Source organism: Antennarius striatus, chromosome 17 (assembly GCF_040054535.1).
Source record: "Antennarius striatus isolate MH-2024 chromosome 17, ASM4005453v1, whole genome shotgun sequence".
Lineage (NCBI taxonomy): Eukaryota > Metazoa > Chordata > Actinopteri > Lophiiformes > Antennariidae > Antennarius > Antennarius striatus.
In genome coordinates this window covers 10,362,810-10,382,347 of record NC_090792.1, presented here as the reverse complement: position 1 = coordinate 10,382,347, position 19,538 = coordinate 10,362,810, and the positions used below count along the sequence as shown (strand labels likewise).

General features: G+C 40.3%; 1 protein-coding gene across 3 annotated transcripts; it reads left to right on the top strand.

Moving 5' to 3' along the window:
• Nucleotides 1–3,117: 3,117 nt before the first annotated feature.
• On the top strand, nt 3,118–19,520 carry flvcr2a (FLVCR choline and putative heme transporter 2a). 3 transcript variants are annotated; one of them, XM_068338018.1, is made up of 11 exons: nt 5,689–5,757; nt 7,093–7,753; nt 9,536–9,677; nt 10,517–10,657; nt 11,857–11,924; nt 12,051–12,154; nt 13,936–14,046; nt 15,866–15,971; nt 16,045–16,156; nt 17,259–17,317; nt 19,083–19,520. In XM_068338018.1, the coding sequence occupies exons 2-11, from the start codon at nt 7,130–7,132 to the stop codon at nt 19,200–19,202; spliced, it is 1,587 nt and encodes a 528-aa protein (XP_068194119.1). In that variant the 5' UTR covers nt 5,689–5,757; nt 7,093–7,129; the 3' UTR covers nt 19,203–19,520. The 3 variants fall into 3 exon arrangements, with proteins under 3 accessions (XP_068194122.1, XP_068194119.1, XP_068194120.1); XM_068338019.1 differs by lacking the exon at nt 19,083–19,520 and adding an exon at nt 18,401–18,522; XM_068338021.1 differs by lacking the exons at nt 5,689–5,757; nt 7,093–7,753 and adding an exon at nt 3,118–3,624.
• Nucleotides 19,521–19,538: the final 18 nt, after the last annotated feature.

Here is a 19,538-nt window from a genome sequence, read left to right as displayed (position 1 = left end):
GTTCTTTGTCATATTTATTAACTCAAGAGGTTATGGGGCATTTTTTCTTTTTTTTCTGTTTGTCTGTCTGTCTGTCTGTCTGTCTGTCTGTCTGTATGTATGTCTGTCTGTCTGTCTCTCTTAGCAGACTCCATGAATCATAAATCTGGAAAAACATTGTTAGAAGAGGAGCTATCCTCTCACTGGCATATTTGATGCTCAGCTGTAACATGGTCAGTACCGCTCGCTTTGTTTCCAGACAGCTTGTGTATAACTTCATTTTACATAATCACCATCGTCTCACTACTCTCAGAATTATCTGCCATAAATAATTCCCTGTAGACCCAGTTGAATAGCCATTATACAGTATATGGAGCACAGATTATTTCTGTGACCCAAATTCTTACAATTAAAATCACTATAGACGATTGCATCTTCAGACAGGTGAACATTCCATAAGGATTTATCCATCCTAAAATAGTACTCGAAGATGTCCTCCTTTTTAAGAGTTCCCCTGTCCAGCTTTTCTATGTTTCCTCCTGTTGTCTCAGTAGACATAAAGAATGCTCATACATCCTGTGCATCAGCTGTACTGATGTAGTGGTCCAGCCGTGATGTATAATGCCAGGCCTCACTAATGGAAGTGTAGCTGTCCGTGGATGAAATTTCTTGACAAAGATATACATACAATATATATATATATATATTTAAAAAAGTCCCTCTCACCCTTGTGGGGTGGTATCTGTGTGTCATCCTCAAGCTCGGGTCCTCTACCAGAGGCCTGGGAGTCTGAGGGTTCTGCGCAGTATCTTAGCTGTTCCTAGGACTGCGCTCTTCTGGACTGAGGCTTCAGATGTTGTTCCAGGAATCTGCTGGAGCCACTCGTCCAGTTTGGGGGTCACTGCCCCAAGTGCTCCTACTACCACGGGAACCACATTAACCTTGACCTTCCACATCTGTTCCAGCTGTTCTTTCAACTCTTGATACTTCTCAATCTTTTCTTTTTCCTTCTTCCTAATGTTGGCGTCAGCTGGAATCGCCACATCTATCACCACTGCTCTCTTCTGCTCTTTGTCCATCACCACTATGTCCGGTTTGTTAGCCAGCAGCTGTTTGTCGGTCTGGAAGCTGAAGTCCCACAAGATCTTAGCCTTGTGATTCTCAACCACCTTCGGTGGTATGTCCCATTGGGATTTGGGTACTTCTAGTCCATACTGGGTACAGATGTTCCTGTACACTATCACAGCTACTTGGTTGTGCCTTTCCATGTATGCGTAGGGAGGGAAAACTCCCTAAGCCTCATCCACCAGGGTAAACTCCTACACAGCAGTGCTCGGCTGGGGGCTTGTGAGTATCCCCACACCCACCCTGCGCCTCACGCCTGACGCAACTCCAGAGTAAAACAAGGTCCATCCCCTATCCAGGAATTTTGATCCAGGACCGAGGCTATGCGCATGAGGTAAGCCCCACCAGATCCAATTGTTAACGCTCCACCTCCAACACAAGCTCCGGCTCCTTCCCTGCCAATGCGGTGACATTCCATGTCCCCAAAACCAGCTTTTGCCGCCCGGGTCTGGTCCTTCGTGACCCCTGTATTACTGCCACCCATATGGCAGCGCACCCGACCCCATCAATCTGCGGTGCGGGTGATGGGTCCACAGGGGTGGGAAGCATCCACGTTGCTTTTTTAGGCTGGGCCCGGCCGGGCTGTCCAAAACTCTCAATGTCCAAAACTCAGGTTTTTGCTAACTTTTGATCCTTATGGGTTTAAGATGGTAGTGATGAAATCTCAAGTTGAAATTTGTGAGAAATACCCGGAAGAAATTTATTACAATACATGCAGTGTTAAAAACAATGTTTTCAAAAATAAAATAGCACTTTCTGTCTGATATAGGTCCATGCTGCAAGATGCTTTATTTCTAGGGTAGATGAGTTACAGTGAGTACATCCATCCATTTTCTGCCGCTGTATCCGCCGCAGCGGGTCACGGGGAGGTGGAGCCTATCCCAGCAGGCATAGGGCATGAGGCGGGGGACACTCCAGGCACGACGCCAGTGCACCGTGGAGCCACACACAAAGACAGACAACCATGCACACACACACTTACTCCTATGGGCAATTTGGGACTGGCCAATCAACCTGAAGTGCATGCTTTTGGAGGTTGGAGGAACCCGGAGATAACCCACACAGACACGGGGAGTGCATGCAAACTCCACACAGAGCAGGACTCGAACCCGGAACTGCCGTGTTGTGAGGCGACAGCGCGACCCACTGCGCCACCGTGCCGCTCCTACAGTGAGTACAGTAAATACAAAAGTTTGTACCTATAAGCAACATGTGTTGCTCATCTTGTGTTTTGTGTGGTGCTCATCAGTCATTTAGCCACGCCCGGGTCTGATCGCCATAGCATACTGTATGAAAAAATCCACTGGGATTGAATGTTGTGCAAAGAGGAAAAACAAAAAGCTCCTGGTGCTGTTAGGTTCCTCTAGCACTGCTCAGACATCCAGCCATCCAACCATCCATCAAACTGTCCATCCAACCATCCATACAAACAGCTAAAAATTCTGCTTACAAACACGTAATCAAAAAAATTATCTACAGTCTTGCAGTCTCAGAATGGAAGATTATAGTAATTACAGAAATATCTCACATAAAAAATAAGAAGTTCCCCGTATTAACTGACTACAAATATTAAAAATAATAACTCAGCAACCGCCAACCCCCAACAGCAGAAGAACTGGGTATCAATAATTATTCAATGAATGAATGAAGAACTCAGCAGTCATTATTTTTACCTAGGGGGTATGTAACCTGATTGACAAGGTTTCACTCAGTTAAGGCAAACAGTGTGATCATTAGGGAAGTGAAAACTTTGAGAGAATTTGAAGGCAACTTTTGAACAGGATCATTTGTACTCTCCTATTCTTTTTAACTCAGTAGTTGGGTGGAGTGAACGTCAGGTTAAATGGGACTTCTCTAACAGCTGAAGGGTTTGTCTTAAATCTGCTCTTAAGAGCAGATAAAACAATATTTATAATCGCTTGGCAAGTCAGGTTTTAATTCCACCAGAAAATAACAGTCTCAAAGGCAGGACTCTTGAGCATGAGCACAAAAAGTCAGACAGATCCTGGTTGTGTGGCTCCAGACACTATGGACCAGACTGAATGCAGCAGCATCCCAAAAGGAGAAACCTCACCTGATGCTGCGCGTCTGTACAAGAGACGATGGGTGATGTTGTTCATTTTCTGCTTTTATTCAATGACTAACTCGTACCAGTGGCTCCAATATGGAATGCTCAACAACATCATGATGAAGTTCTACAAAGTGGAGTCGTTTGCTATAGACATGGTGTCCTTAAGTTACATGTTTGTTTACGTCCCGTTCATATTCCCTGTCATGTGGCTCTTGGACAAACACGGGCTGCGGGTCACGGTACTGTCAGGCAACGCGATCAATGCCATCGGAGCGTGGATTAAAGTTGGATGTGCCAGTCCACACCTGTTTTGGGTGGCTGTAGTTGGACAAACCGTAAGTGCCTTTGCCCAGGTCTGCATTATTGGGGTGCCCTCTCGTCTGGCGTCAGTCTGGTTTGGACCAGATGAGGTTTCCACCGCCTGCTCCATTGGAGTTTTTGGGAATCAGGTGAGCTGCTGTTTAATGTTTTCAGGGAAGGATAAGAAATTTAAATTTGGCAGAGACAAACCTGACACTTGAGGCCCTTGAATGCCCACCATATGCTGTTATTTATGGTTATTTGTATGTTGGTTTTATTATTATTTTTATTGCTATTTGCTATTATGAGAAGAGGGAGATCATAATTTGTGGGTAGAACATTTTTTCATAGAGCTTAATTCAAGCTGTATGGAACAGCAGACCAAAGTCGCTGTGACTCAACAGCTGGGTGGCTGAACGCCCTGCTGGCTCGGTCGCCAGTTTTGACAGGAACGAGACAAATAACTTCATCAAGCTTCAAGTTTGACTCGGTCTTCTGTTTAGCCTTCGATCAAATGTATTTGGCGGGTGGATTTGTCATTTTTCCTCTGTGTAATAAATTCAGTTCACAACAAGACACAGAGAACCCGAAAGACGTCGCATTCGAAGGTGCTGCGTGTCCCGCAATTGGCGGCATGGCGGCGCAGTCTCTGTGCATGTCCTTCCCTTGTCTGTGTGGGTTCCTTCTTCTTCCCACAAATTATTTTAATTCATTACAATCAAGCTGGGATCGTTCTATGTACAAGAAAATGTATGGATGGATTGATAACACATTGAGCACGGGCGCCATCTACTGACATTATGGGGCCTCGGTCTGAATTTAACACGGATGACATCTCTGTCTACACAACCAGAACGATTTATGTTACAAAACCTGTGCCTACATTAATAATTTAGAGTAGAAAAGCTGTAAAAATGAAACAAGAAAGAGGGGAAAGAGATAATGAGAACAGAAGACAGTTTGAAGAAGGATGGCAGTGGATCAGACAGACCCCTTGTTTTCACCCCGCCACCGCTCCTTAAACGACAAATCACGCTTAATCTAACGAAATGATCATTTCAGTGAATAGTTTGGTGTCTGCAGGTTCTCACTTAATCTGCCAAAGAAAGATTATTCAGCCATACTTTCGTGTTAATGTAAGTTTCGATAAAAACAGATTATTTCTAAACTAAAAACTAAAAAATCATCATGGAACTTTGTTGGTGATGACAAGAACAAGATCATAAGGTAGTAAAAATGCTGTCAAAAATTCGAATTAGACCATGGATGTTAACTTGGAGCTCGGCGCCTGACTGCTTTAATTGGTTTGATCTGATCATCCATCCGTGGCGTGTGCGTGCAGCTGAGTGGAGAACAGTAGTACAGCCCGCATTCATTTTCCGATATAAAGATATAGAGGAATCACTCCTGACAATAAAAGTTACGCGCGTTTTAGAGGAACCCACGGGACATGAGCGCACAGGACGGGGATGGTGGCTGTTCGCTGGCTCCAGGTGTGGTGGACCACACTGAAGGCATCAGCATCCCCAACAGCCCTTCCGCCAGTACGCGTCTTTACGGGAGGCGATGGGTGATCGTGTCCCTGTTCGTCTCTTACTCCATGACGAGCTCGTACCAGTGGATTCAGTACGGGATCATCAACAACGTCATGATGAAGTTCTACAGTGTTGAATCGATCGCTATAGACTGGATGTCCTTACTCTATATGGTCGTCTACATCCCTTTTATCTTCCCCGCTACCTGCCTCCTGGATAAGAAGGGGCTCCGGGTCATAGCTCTGGCTGCCAACGCGCTCAACTGCGCTGGGGCTTGGATCAAGGTGACCAGCGCCAAACCCCACCTGTTCCCAGTCGCGGTACTGGGACAGACTTCATGCGCCTTTGCCCAGCTCTTTATCATTGGGATGCCCTCTCGTCTGGCATCGGTCTGGTTTGGGCCTGACGAGGTTTCCACCGCCTGCTCCATTGGAGTTTTTGGGAACCAGGTGAGGTGAACACCTAAGCGCCTGCAAGGACAGACAGGATTCGTGTGTTGCTCTATAAAAACAGACCTAATTATTGCTTCATTCATTAAGTGTGTATGTATGTATGCATGCATGTAGTTGTACATGTGTATTTTGAATCAAATATGGACACAGTAACATTAGCCGTGTGTGGCTGGACGCTTGGTGTATCACGCTTGTTTGTGTAGTGGGTGTGAACCAAACAAGTCACGCACGACCTCCTTCGCCAGCTTCGTGCGCACACAGTCCTTTACGCGCCGCCGTGGGCAGGGAGGGAAAGGTGATTCAGACTGAAAGTTGTTCTTTAGTAATTACACAGCAGCTTGTTGACTTTGCTTAAATTTGACTCGTGTTGTCGGATTTTCGTCGCTTTCCGGAAAGTTGTAATATGATCGGAGGGAATCTGCGTGAAAAAAAAAAAAAGTTTTAGACGGGAAGCTACAGGAGCATGAATTAGTGTTTGGATCACCTTAAAGTGTTGGTTAACATTTTGTTTTTGTCAAAGTACTGTAACTGTATCGCGCTGTCAAGACAGAAATAATGGTTTAACAACTTCGGTACTATATGTTCCAGCAGTTTTCTACGCTCATGTCGCGTTTTGTGATTTCATTGTGAGTCTTTATTATGTGAGACGTGACAACATCTCGCGTGTACGCCGGGGTGCGTTTATTGGATGTAGTTTTATTACTGAGAACATTTTTACTTAACTTCAATCCTCACAAAGAGCTGCTGGTGGTGGTGGAGTCTCGACGAAATAAGATCGTCAGATCTCGCGAGAATATCAACCAGCAAAGTCAATAGAAATGATCCTGTAATGAATTTACGCTTCTAAATTCGTTTCAGGATAAAATTTAAAAAAAAAAGTGATTTTAGAGTTTCTTGCACTTCTTTTTGCAAGATATGTAATTTCACTTGCCATTTACTAATCAAAAATTGTAGAAATTGTTGCTGCTGTCTTAATTTTTATTTTTTATTTTTTTTTTAAATTGTTGCTGCTGTCTTAAATCCATATTTGGACTTATTTGCATAAGGTGTTACTGAACCTACACAATATAAAATATTTATTTTCAGTATGCATTCATCAGCAACACCTGAGGCAGTAATTTTTTATGTTCTGTCAAATATTTCCAGTTGAACAATTTCTACATGTTCTGATGAGCATGCTGTTTTTGAAAAGCATAGATCTTGAGAGACTTTAACCTCTCTGTACATAAAGTTATATACATGAGTGTCATGTGGTAACTTTAGCAGTAAAAACTCTTGCTGTTTTCAGTTATCCTTTCTGTATTCCATCTTGTGCTCAAGTAGAAATTCAGGGTAATTTTTAAATGGGAATCAAAAGACAAATTGAGTCTATCACATGAAGAACACTGTAACACTCTCTTTGGATGTGGGTATATTTCAGGCCAGAACCAGAGCTTCTCTCATTAAATTGAAACCACGCCCCAGATTCTAAAAAACCAGCAGCAACAGCAAGTTTTAATCTCCATGTAAGAGGCAGCGTGCAAGCTAATTTATTTTGGCATCGAAGCATTACTTGTTGGGTTGGACCGAGACTAGGTTGTTGCCACAGTGCTGAGACATTAAATATTTTTTCTTCCCTTCTGCTGCCAAGTGCCTGAAGTGACAGGAAGCACTTCAAAAGGAGTGAGATGACTTCCCCAGATGAATTCTCTCATGATTGGACTTATGACAAGACCAGAGTAGATGATTCGTCTCCAGCGAGCAATCGGAGAAGCAGCTCCAGAGAATGTAATGACCACCTGTCTCTAAGTGGCAGCAGTGACACGCCGGAGGTTTCGGACCAGGACACAGCACAGCTCTTCCCAATGATGGAGACCAAGCTGTACAAGCGGCGTTGGGTCATGCTCTTCATCTTCAGCACCTACTCCATGAGCAACGCCTTCATGTGGATGCAGTATGGCATCATTAGTGACATCTTCATGCGCTTCTACAACATAGATGGCCTGGCCATCAACTGGCTGTCCATGATCTATTTCCTCACCTACATTCCCTTCATTCTGCCGGTTACTTGGCTGCTGGATAAACGGGGCATTAGGGACATTATTATCATGGGTTCAGCTTTCAATTGCATTGGAGCCTGGATAAAGACGGGCACGGCCATCCCTGACATGTTTGCTGTGACCTTTTTGGGCCAGTTTGTGTGTTCAGTAGCCACTGTTCATATCCTTGGCATCCCATCCAGACTCGCTTCTCTGTGGTTTGGGCAAAAGGAGGTGTCCACTGCCTGCTCCATTGGCGTTCTAGGAAACCAGGTGTGTGATACTTTTAGCCTTTAGAATTTAAAATACTTTGAAAATCTTTATGTGTGGTGTCATACACTTGGATTACCTTTTTCAATAGAAGTTTTTTCGAGCAGGAGTGAATGACAGAGAGCTCTGTTTGGATGTTTGTTCCTGTCAGCGGTGTTTCTGTCTTTATTCTTTTGGTTTGAATGTCTACACAGTAGGAGAAAATGTAATTGGTCTTTCCTTCAGCGTCTAACTGAATGGTCTTATAAGAGGTACAACAACAGGGCATTTTGTTATTTTAAGTTGGCTAGCGAGGGCTGCACAGGAGCATGCATGAGTCATTTAGCAACTAAATATAATTACTTCCACAATGTAAACTGTAGAATATTTGTCCAACCAGAGCCACAATAAAATTTAGTTTGCACCTCCTTGGAAAACCAATCGAAAAAAAGGATACTGCACAAGTCTATCTATTAAAATGCTGAGATCACACCTCTGTCTTTAAACCATTTTTGTCAAACTATGAGTCACGGGCAAAGCAGGATTGACCTCCAGCCTCAGAAACCATTCACACCTGAGTGCAGCTGACTGTAACAGTTCACATGAGGGTAGGTGGGATAAGGACTCCCCTATAAATGGTAAAGACTCCTAATGAGACTCATTGTCTTGGTGGTTTGGGTTGTTTGTTTTCTGGTCCGACAGGAGTTTAAATGTCTGGACTCTCTACCAGTCAGTCGGAACCAAAGAATGAGAACCAACCTAAAGCAAGTCCAGTAGATTCTTCTTTTGCTCTTTGTGATTTCAACACACATTTTTATAATGTGCACTAATTATTCAAATAAGTCCCCCCCCTTTTTTTTTAATCATGCAATTGTGATTAAGGATCTTCTATTGACTCTTGTGAATAAGTTAAAAAGTAATCTTAAGAGTTAAATTGATCCAATAACACGTGTTAGTTGTGTATCATATGTTAAATATTTGAAAGTTTCTCAGGTTGAGATCCACATATTATGATGGTGATCATGTTTCTTGTATGTCCACAGGTTTGTTTCTCCTTCAGGAACACGTGCTGTCATCTTTTATTTGTCTTTATCCTTCTCTCATCTTTTCCTTTGAGTTCAGGGAATGTTCTGGATGTTGTAGAACATTGTATTTATGGGTTCTACTCGTATCACGTGCCACTTTGGAAAGTCTGGTACCTTCATTTTGCTCCACATCCACTAAATCCAGAGGGTATTTGTCTTATTAAGATCCAAAAAGTTAACCATTGTGTCTTCATGCGAAAGACGTCTCCATAATTATGACCCACCTACACATAAAGGTAGTTAAGCAACATTTTTCTATATGATTTAATTTGCTTTAGATGGGTCTTATACTGAACTTAGGGTTACATCTCCAGATGGGTCAGCCCAGGTTCACATAAAAACTGAAGACCTGAAAAATTTCTATTTCAGTTTCTGTCATTTGGTTTGAACAAATATGACATAAGGTTTTAGTGAACCAAGCTGGCATCTCCAGGCTGTTGTTAAACAGTTTCAGATGTGTGATGTACAGTTATAGCCTGTATTTCTAATAGCACTCACACATAAACGAGTAAAAAACTTGAGTTATAGTAATTTTTCTCAGCACAGCATAAAAAATACAATTGAAGTTTTCTGCAGTCTGTTTCTGGCCTCATTCTTTATTACAACAACTCTTCACTTAATAAAGATGGTTTGCCTGTTTAATGACAAGGGCTACCTATAGTAACTGGAGCAGTAATTATATGAAGGCATTGGGTCATATTTAATATTTTGTCACACACAGTTGGGCATTGCCCTTGGATTCCTGATCCCACCCGTCCTTGTGCCTAATGTGGACGATATCGATGAGCTGGCGTACCACATCAGAGTGATGTTCTACATCAGCGCAGGAGTGGCTACAGCCATTTTCATTCTCGTGATCTTTGGTAAGATCATTGTGTCCCATGTAAGATCATGTTAGTCCATGGTCAGAGTTTTTAAAACAGAAAAGAGAACTTTTGACAGTTTGTTCTGTAAGGGACTGTTAACTTGCTCACAGTAATACTACCCCTAGGACTTCAGCGGCCCTGTAGTTCACTAGAAGAGCTGCTGCAGTAATCGCTGAAATGGGCCAACTTTTGATGAGATGTTTTCAGACGTGACTTGAAAGGCGGGTAGGAACTCATGGAAGCTATGAAATTGTCTTCCCCTTCAACTCTGTTATCCTTTCACCTCCAATGGCTAAAATTCATCAACAGTAAGAGGAACATGGTGAAGCTTTAATGTGTGTCTATTTATAGTAAAAAAAAACCCATCAACAATATAATCAAACACTAGACGGACATTTAAATCATTTAGGTGTAATTTTTCTTTTGAACAATGTATGGACGGCATTTTTTGTGGTCTTTCTTGGCAGGTTTCTCCCCCTCTATATCAATTAATTTATTAACTCTTCGTTAGAATCTGCTCTTACAAATCCTCTGAGACATACAGTATCTTGCAATAAAACTGCTTTTGTTCCTGCTGCTATTGCTACTACTGCTACTACTACTGCTCCTGCTACTACTAGTACTACTACTACTAATAATAATAAAAACAGATAAATAAGATAACTGTCCAAAATGCATTGTTTTTCAAGGGTTAGGTAATGATATTAGAGCACATATTGAAGGCATTCAAGGATTAATGTTTTAACTTAGCATTCTGTCTTTCAGTGCAAAAATAATGTATAAATGTTAGACATCTCAGAAGTAACATGAACTCCTGTGTGTGTTTTTCCCCATAGTGTTTGAGGAGCAACCAGAGATTCCCCCCAGCCAGGCCCAGGCTCAGGCCCGGAAGTTTCCCCCACAGAACCCATCCTACATAGCTTCTATCCTGAGGCTGCTGCGCAACAAACCCTTCATGCTCCTGGTGATCAGCTATGGTGGGTCCACTTAATCAAATGGACAGGACACTTGCTATGATACCCTGGCAGGAAAGGTTTTTTTTTAATCAATTATCCCATCAGGCTACAAATCTGAAAATATGCATTGTTATTTGAATGATGTCTTTAAATGTCACATTTGTTCAACCAAAAAAACAAAAACACCAAGAAACTCGAGTCATGAACAGATAAAAACAGAAAAACGGTCACAAGTGAGAAGATGATGGTATGAAGGTAAAGCAGTTCGGCATTTCTATTCATTATGATTCATTGTCATTCATATTACAGAAATATTATTCTTTCTTAATTTTTTATCCTTCACAAATTCAGCTCTCCACAGGCACTCCAACATAAATGAGAATTATGCCATTACTGTACTTCACTTGAAGAATTTCAGCGCCCAAACTTATCAAAATCTATTCAGGTCAGATCAACTTTTTTAATAATTAATGATGAAACTGATGGTGCACATGTGATATATAATTAGAATACATTATAAAACACAACAGTCACATGCCAGAAAACATTGCAAACATTGTTATTTTTCGTTTAAGGGTCCAGGCCAGTTCAGAACAACTAACACTACGACACGAATAGGAAAATGAACCGCTTGAATCACTATGTAAACATGAATACAATTTCGACACAATCATGCTAATTGTACTGCTAGTAATAATGATACTTTATTTATGTATGATTCACTAATCCAATGTGAAAAATACAAACAATACTACAAAATAATTGCAAATGACTGCAGTTTCATCGACACGTCATATGAAATAGTTTCATAGTGTAGCATAAAACAATGTGTGATTTGCCGCTCTTCATTTTCAAACTCATGTTACTGTCCAGGCTGCAGTGTTGTTACTGAGGTAAATGCTAAAAAAAAAATGCTAAAGCCTCTAGATGTACGTGTACGTCTACAGCTGAAGCTGCTGCAGACATGTTGTTGGAAATCCAGTCTCCTCCTATTGGTGAGCAGGAAACTTGACACTGACTCACTACCATTGTGTTGCACTGATCTTAAGCTCATTTGTAATTTCAGGCACTGATTAATAGTTGTGCTAAAATAAACTAAAATACCTCCAGTGAAGAGAAGTGTCTCTACTCAGTTTTTACAGGTTTGTAGGGGTGAGGTCTCATTTTGACTTTTTCCTGCAGGTCTTTTCAAATAGATGTTTTCTGTTTGTTGTCTGCAGGGGTGAACGTTGGCAGCTTTTACTCTATTTCTACGCTGCTGAACCGAATGATCATTGATCGTTATCCTGTAAGTCCGTGAGCATCTCTGACACATACTGCTGCTCCCAAAGAAATGAGCTTTTATTTCACCATCTGTGTCTGACCCAGAGCAAAGTATCCATCAAACCATGAAAGTCAATGTATTTCCTGTCAGGGAGCGGAAGTGATGGCTGGAAGAATCGGTCTGACTCTTGTCATCACTGGCATGGTGGGGTCCCTCGTTTGTGGCATTTGGCTGGACAAAACCAAAACCTACAGGTAAGACATTTTTAAATGTGGTACCAAAATGCACAGGCGTGGACAACTCATGATGTTCCACCACTGTGTGTGATTAGTTCAAATCAGGGATTTTTTCCAGAGGTCTGTGTTCTTTCAGTGTTTTCAGCATGTTAACTTGTTCACATTTGCTAATCTGCAGTTAAAACAAAAAACAGTCAAACATGGAAATGGAAATATTGGACTCTATATAATGTTCACTGTTGTACAATATTACATTTCAATATTGTGTTTTGTTTGATTGTTATCATATGCATTAGGTGTAGTAATGTCTATTAAGATGTTCATCAACCGGAGCAATATTACTCTTTTCATCTTTTCCATATCCAACATTACTGTCAATGTAGTTCTCGGTGCTGCTTTTCATCTGAGCTGAGCTTACCTTACCAAACCCCATTTTGTCATGAATTATTGTTAAATCATCATCACATGGGGAAATGTCCAATTGAATTAAAGCTTTGCTGTAAAGTTGGCAGGAATGGGAAACAGGTAGGGCTGAGTTTTATCTCTGAAGTCCTGTCTGCTTATCTGATCTGACAGACTATCCTCGGCTGTCTTCCCAGGTCACTTCCAGGACGTTTTTTTATCTTCAACAAACATGGACAATAGATAAATAGAGCAGTGTATTCTTTATGAGTTTTTTAATGAGCACCTGATAAGTGATCTATCCACTTCATCCTGATTGAATATGTAAATATGCTTTACCAAACCGACTTACTTTCATCAGGTTTTTGAGTGTTAATACTTGTGTTTGGTGCAAACTAAAATGACTGGAAGCAATCCTCAGACCTCAGATTCCTTGCATACCATTGTGGTGCTTTATTATCAAAGCATTCGGGCTCAGATTTATGCTGTTGAGCCTCATACTCCATCAGTCCATGAGAAAGGGTTAGTGGACAATGTTACATGGAGAAAAATATTTCGCACAAGTATTTCATGCGTGATTGTACAAGAGACTGCTTCATTAGAGAAAGCCTGTTAGTACAGAAGGCCTGAGTGTTTACGGGTCTGTCATGATTCAGGAATATCTCTTATGATCTGGAATCAAGTACCAAATTTCAAGGGAATCAACAATCAGGAAAAACATTACACAATCTGACAAAACACTTTTGGGAACTAGAGTGACACAAATATCCACCATCACTGTACAGATACTTTTGTCTGTTTAGTCTGAAAATCCTTTACTGATTTTTTGTGTAAGAAAGGAAAATGAATTACAAAAAAAATCTTTCATTATCAAAAAACAGAAGAAAACAGTTGCACGATCTGCCCCATTTTCTGGAATTACAGCAAATGTTGAATTAATTCTTGACCCAGTCATTTTCCGAGTCGAGTTTTGTAGTAAACTGATAAAGGGTAGATAAAGACACTGTTTGAGACTTTTATAAAAACATTTCCTTTACCCCTACATAGGGGGACACAGGGTTACCCTAGGTCTGATCTAAAAAAAACAAAAAAAACATATGCTTCCTCTGTACAACGCCAAAGATGCTGTGCCTCAATTTTATACAATCCCATAAAGCACAGAAAGTCACCTTCAAATGAAACCAAAACTTTTCTGGAAATTTCTTTGTTCAATTGATCAGCTAAAGCGTCAGCGATCTACTAATCAGATTAGATTGGATTTCTAGACAGAGAGTCTTTAGGGTAATAAAAGTCATTTATGTAAACCCATTGAGTCATAAACTAATATTTTTGGTTAATATTTTTCCTATGGTGTTTCCTAAAGTCATTGATCGTTTTTGTGTTTCCTGTCTTCTCAGAATCACTACGTTTGTGATTTACCTCCTCTCTCTGGTTGGGATGGTGGTGTACACCTTTACTCTGGACTTGGGTCACCTGTGGGTGGTGTTTGTCACAGGAGGTTTCTTAGGGTACGTAGCCATTATGGAGACATCATCACAGCCAAGGCTTAAGGCTCCTACTTGAAGTCTTGTACATGGATGAGAATTAACTGTGGTGGTTTAAATCAAATTTTTTAACATACTGAAACTATCGTCCGTATCGGTAGTCTCTGTGTCAACTTGTCTAGACATGTTTGCAGGCATTTTAGTTTGACAACCAAGCTTTGTCATAATAATATTAACATGAAACTTGCTTCAAACGCTGTTGAAGAGCAGACCAAAGTGGAGCTAACTAGTTAGCCAAATACAAGCTGACTTCACACATGCTTATAGGCAAATGTAAATAACATAAAAATGTGGTCACACTAATCTGATTGTAGGAGTTGGTAGGGTTCGGGAGGACCACTGTATATATACTGTATATAGAGACCAGAAGAAAGTATGTTTTCCTAATAAGACCCCGTTAAATTTAACAAAATATCTTGTACATGTGAAGTTGGGAAGTAAGAATTAGTAGCTCTTAGTTTAAGCATTGGCTAGTAAGAGTCACTCTTCGCACGCGTCCATTGTTCCCATGGAATGATAAAAGCCTCTCCTTATCCTACAGCTTTCAACCAAAACATCACACCTCATGATTCCTCAGCTGAGGCACAATTTATTCAATAAGTTTTAGATTTTTGGGACCGATGCCTCCTGCTAAATGGTTTCTATCCCAGTGGTCCGTTTGCAAATACTGTAGCAGAAATATGATGCACTGTGTTAAACCATGTGCACAGATGCCTTACAGTCAGATGTGACCATCTGAGCCTCTCCAGAATGAACAAATAATCTGTTGTCTGGCTTCTTCTCCCTGCCTCTCATACCATCTCAATTCCAATGGTTTTACATCGGCCTTCATAAAATCCACATTTATTCATTTGATAGAAAGTGTGTCCCCCCCCAAAATTACAGAACTCCTTTACAGTTAATGGTCGTGGAGGAGCTTGAAGGCATCTCTACAGCTGTGAGTGATCTACCCAAGCTCTGGTGTTCATGAATGGTACTCTGGGTATTAAATAGAAGTTCTCTGAAATTATTATTATTATTGTTGTTGCAAATTTAAAGGCCGGGGTGATGACAATTCAAATTTCTCCCCTTAGTCACTTTTAGAAGTCACTGAGTGTGCGCACCTGTTTGAACCCATTACACACATGACGTTGAATCATAATAGACTAAGTATTAACCCTTACCCTAAATGATAACCTCCCTTTACCTGATCAAAAGGGCTTGTCATTTGACACAGTGATTCAGGCTGTGGAGTAGGTACTTCACAAAAATTGCAATATTCATTCCCATTTTTATTATTCAGTTACAAGTGATCTCACTCACACTTTTCATAAAGCGTTTCTATCACCTTGGAGAAAGTTATGCCCCACTATTAAGAGTAAGAAAAATCCCAGCTCACTGCTGTTATGACATCATCATAGTCCTTTCAATGATTATCCATGACTCATATTTAATGCTGTGGCAAGCTTCAGTGTTTTTTCTTTGCTGATATGTTTTAATATTGTTCTGAATCTATATATGGTTCATGTTCCTTTGCATATCTGCTTCATGGTGTTAGTGTGGCTTTATCACAGATAAGTGTATGATTCCCTGATTCTGCTTCCCTGGTTCGGGTGCTTGGACCTTATTTAAAGTAAGATGCAATGGATACCACAACAGGTATTCATAACAAATAATTCTCTGGAACCCAGACTGGATTATTAGATTTTAACATTTTTTCTGGTCCTTGAGGGACTTAAAAATACAAGATCACTCATTTTTGTTTTAGCATTTAACTTGATTTTCAGTGTGTATCTGCCTGCAGCCTCTTTCAGACTGGATATCTACCTCTGGGGTTTGAGTACGCAGTAGAACTCACCTACCCAGAATCCGAGGGAACCTCGTCTGGACTCCTGAACTGTTCTGCTCAGGTCAGTCAACTAAGACATCACAGACTAAATATATATTATACATAATCACAGATCAGTTTAAATATCATTTCAGATCTTTGGAATCATTTTCACCATTGCCCAAGGAAAAATTATGGATCGATGGGGAACTCTGGGAGGGAACATCTTTTTATGTATATTTCTACTCATAGGAACAATAATGACTGGTAAGATATTACCATACTAAAAAGAGTTCAAGAAAATGTTCGAACTCCTTTCAGTCACTGTGGATTTGTGTGTGTGTGTGTGTGTGTGTGTGTGTGTGTGTGTGTGTGTGTGTGTGTGTGTGTGTGTGTGTGTGTGTGTGTGATATTAAATGATTATTATTCAGAAATGCTCTTATAAGTTGTTTGTGTACACTAACAACATAATGATAAAAATAAAACATTACATACACATTATTAAATGCAGCTGCTCTGCTAAGCCCAATGTCGATTTATGTTATTATTAACAGTAAGTGATTAGTAATGGATGTCTTAACTTTAACATATTATGCTTTAAAGACCAGACATGGCTGTTAAGTTGTTTTTTACAAATATGAAGTGAAAATTTAACTTAAAAAAAATAAAGCGAGTGGTGTGTTTAAATATCATAGGATAACTTCGCCGCCTAGTGGCAAAATGAAGTTATTTTTTTAATGTGGAATTCAATAAATATTTGTCATATTTTCATGTCACAGAAATTATTAATCCCAAGAATGATGGCCATTTTCTTTTCAATTCCAAAAACTTGATTCCAGTGACTGCACTGATGAGGTTTATTTTGAAATATAGCGACTTACAATCAGTGCATTCAACGCAGAAGAAATACTGATCATGTGTAAATATAAGGGTGAACAAGTCAATCAAATAATAATATTGACAATTAGTGGAGCCCTGAGCTTGTTTCTCTGCAACGAGCAGGTTTCATCTAGGGGTAATGGTAGACAATGACACCTGAAGTTTTTTCTGGATGTCAGGTCTACTCCGTAGTTTGATTTTGTTTGGTCACTGCCAGCAATCCAGGTTGCAACACCGAGGTTGGGGACTGCTGCTTTAAACAATACATAAGTAACATCAGGTTATGACGTGAGATCTCTGTTAACATCTTGTGTGGAATGACAGAAAAAATCAGCAATTATCTTCTTGCAATCTAAAGCACATTTTGAATTAGTGAATTGCCAGTGGCCATGTTTTTTTTTTAAAAAGTGGATCATGCGGTTTTGTTTTTATCATCAATATAAACGCAGCATCCATGAGCTAAACTTTTCTTTGCCCTTCTTTATCGCAGGATTTATCAAGTCTGACCTCCGACGACAGAAGGCCAACCAACAGGCTGAGGTGCAGTCAGTGAGTACATCAGTGTGTACTGCATGAAACCAGAAATGGGATCTTCACATTCCTCTGGGGAATGAATATATTCGATGCCGCTCTGGTGCTGTCCCAACACTGCTGCAGGCATGACATAAGTGAATGCAGGGGTCACACTGCTGCACCGATTTAAACTCCCACCGCACCAAAAACATTCAAAAACTCTCCATTTTGCTCAAACAGCATCTCAACTTTCTTTTACTTAGAAATTCTAAATGTAACTTGAACAAAGACCTGCTTTGTCACATTTTCATATGAATGCAGTTGATAGCTGTCACTATCACTTTGGTAATAATGTAGTAGTAACAAAACATAATTCACTCTTCAAGAATAACAATGTGATTTATTATGTTAAATTAACCCAAGATACGCACCATCTTAAACAAAGGCATCTTTCTGGTCAGCTGCTCATATGTACAGTAACAGGCATGTCCAAACTTTGGAGTTAGTGCATGGAACGTGACATCCACACAAAACTCCAGCTGCTCAGTATCAACTCTTTACTTTTTCACTTTAATGCCGCTCAAAACAAAACCTTACTAGAGATTGTGCTTCTTCGTTTTCTTTTTTGTTACCTGCAAGCTTGGGACCTTTTTTATGGTCTTTTCTCATCCTTTCTCTGCCAATAACATTCCAACTATCATGGCTGAAATGGAAAGCTATGGAAAGGATGCGCATTAACAAGACTTATACAACACATATCGAATTGCTCACCACCACTCTCCTTCTTTATCAGTGAAGCCAGTTCTGTTAAAAATGATGAGACCAGCCATGAGAAGGAATTAAGCTGTGGTAGGTGAATAAGTGCCACACAGAATTGTATAAAAATAACAAAAATCCATCTTATTGGCAAGATTAACTTAAAGTTGACTTTCAAACTGCACACCATATTGCTGTCACTGGACCATAGTACAGGTAGCAGGCAGCACCAATAGCTGTTGGGTATGGAGGATTTGGTGATGGGGCAGTCTGGTGGTGGTGGTGTGCTATGGTGGTGATGGTAAAGCATGAGGAGGCCCCTGCGAGTTCCTCAGATGTGTGATACCCAAGTTATCATTGCAGCCTACAGACTCCTTGGCATCGGTGCAGGACTATGGGGCCATATCTTCCAACGTCCCCTGGCAACGGCTGCCTTGACACAAACCCACAAAGTCACTAAAAGCAAAAAATGTACAACTGTTAAGGTAGGGGGCCTCACACAAGCACGCACAGAGACAAGACGAAAACCTTATATTCAGTCAAACAAACTGGTGCTTGTTGCAAAATACATTGACTTTCAGTTTTTAAATGTAGTTTAGCTCAATCCTCTTGAAAAGCACGATACCACAATACTCTGATACGCCGCATCACAGTCAGTTGCCTGTGGAATTAAACACTCGCTGTCACGGTGGATCCTCCTGGCATCTCAACCTCCTATAAAAAAATTATGAATGAATTTGAAGCAGCGATTAAAATTTTTTTTTACAGCATTGGCCTTTAGATGTTACTGTTCATTGAAAGCTTTTGTTTAAATTCAACTAAAAATTGAATTTGTGGTGGACTCACTTGAATGGTCTTTATTTTCATAATACAAATGTGAAAAAGTTTTTGAGAATTTTAATACAAAGGAAATAGACTTAAAACCTTCAATATTAACTTTCTCACTGAATAATGTGTTGAGAATTTATGTCTCTTTATTTCCAAAACTCCTAGTTTTCTTTACTTGTGGAAATGTGATTTTAATGTTTTCCTGTCCGTCTTACAGAAAAAGGCAAGTGAAGGGAGCATCTCTCCATCTGACGCCCCGAATGACAAGAAGAACATACTGAGTACAGACTATCTCAATGGCACTGCAAACACATCAAACAGAAATACTGACACCTGAACATGCATCCAAGGTGCCCATGATCACAAGGCAAAAAAAAAAAAATCACTGTGGGTGTAAGCGAGCTCATTCCATAAGAAGATTAGAACAATCAAAACCTTAATGGTTGTTAAAACCAATGAATTATTCTCCTGTCAGTGTGGTGAATCCAATATTACCTTTTTCTTAACTGAAAATAAGCTTTTGACTGGACTGTGTAATAATACTGTATTTTGTTGTTCTAATTAACAATATTTATTGAACTGTAGAGATTCTGTAAAACTGGAAAAATATGAGTATATTTTATTTTTCTGTTGATGAATAAAGATGATAAATGCAGACTGTAAAGTATTTTTT

Coding starts and splice junctions, on each gene's coding strand:
- flvcr2a (XM_068338018.1), top strand. CDS start 7,130: ATGACTTCCCCAGATGAATTCTCTCATGATTGGACTTATGACAAGACC. Junction 11,925..12,050: donor TGATCATTGATCGTTATCCT/GTAAGTCCGTGA, acceptor ATTTCCTGTCAG/GGAGCGGAAGTGATGGCTGG. Junction 17,318..19,082: donor AACAGGCTGAGGTGCAGTCA/GTGAGTACATCA, acceptor TCCGTCTTACAG/AAAAAGGCAAGTGAAGGGAG.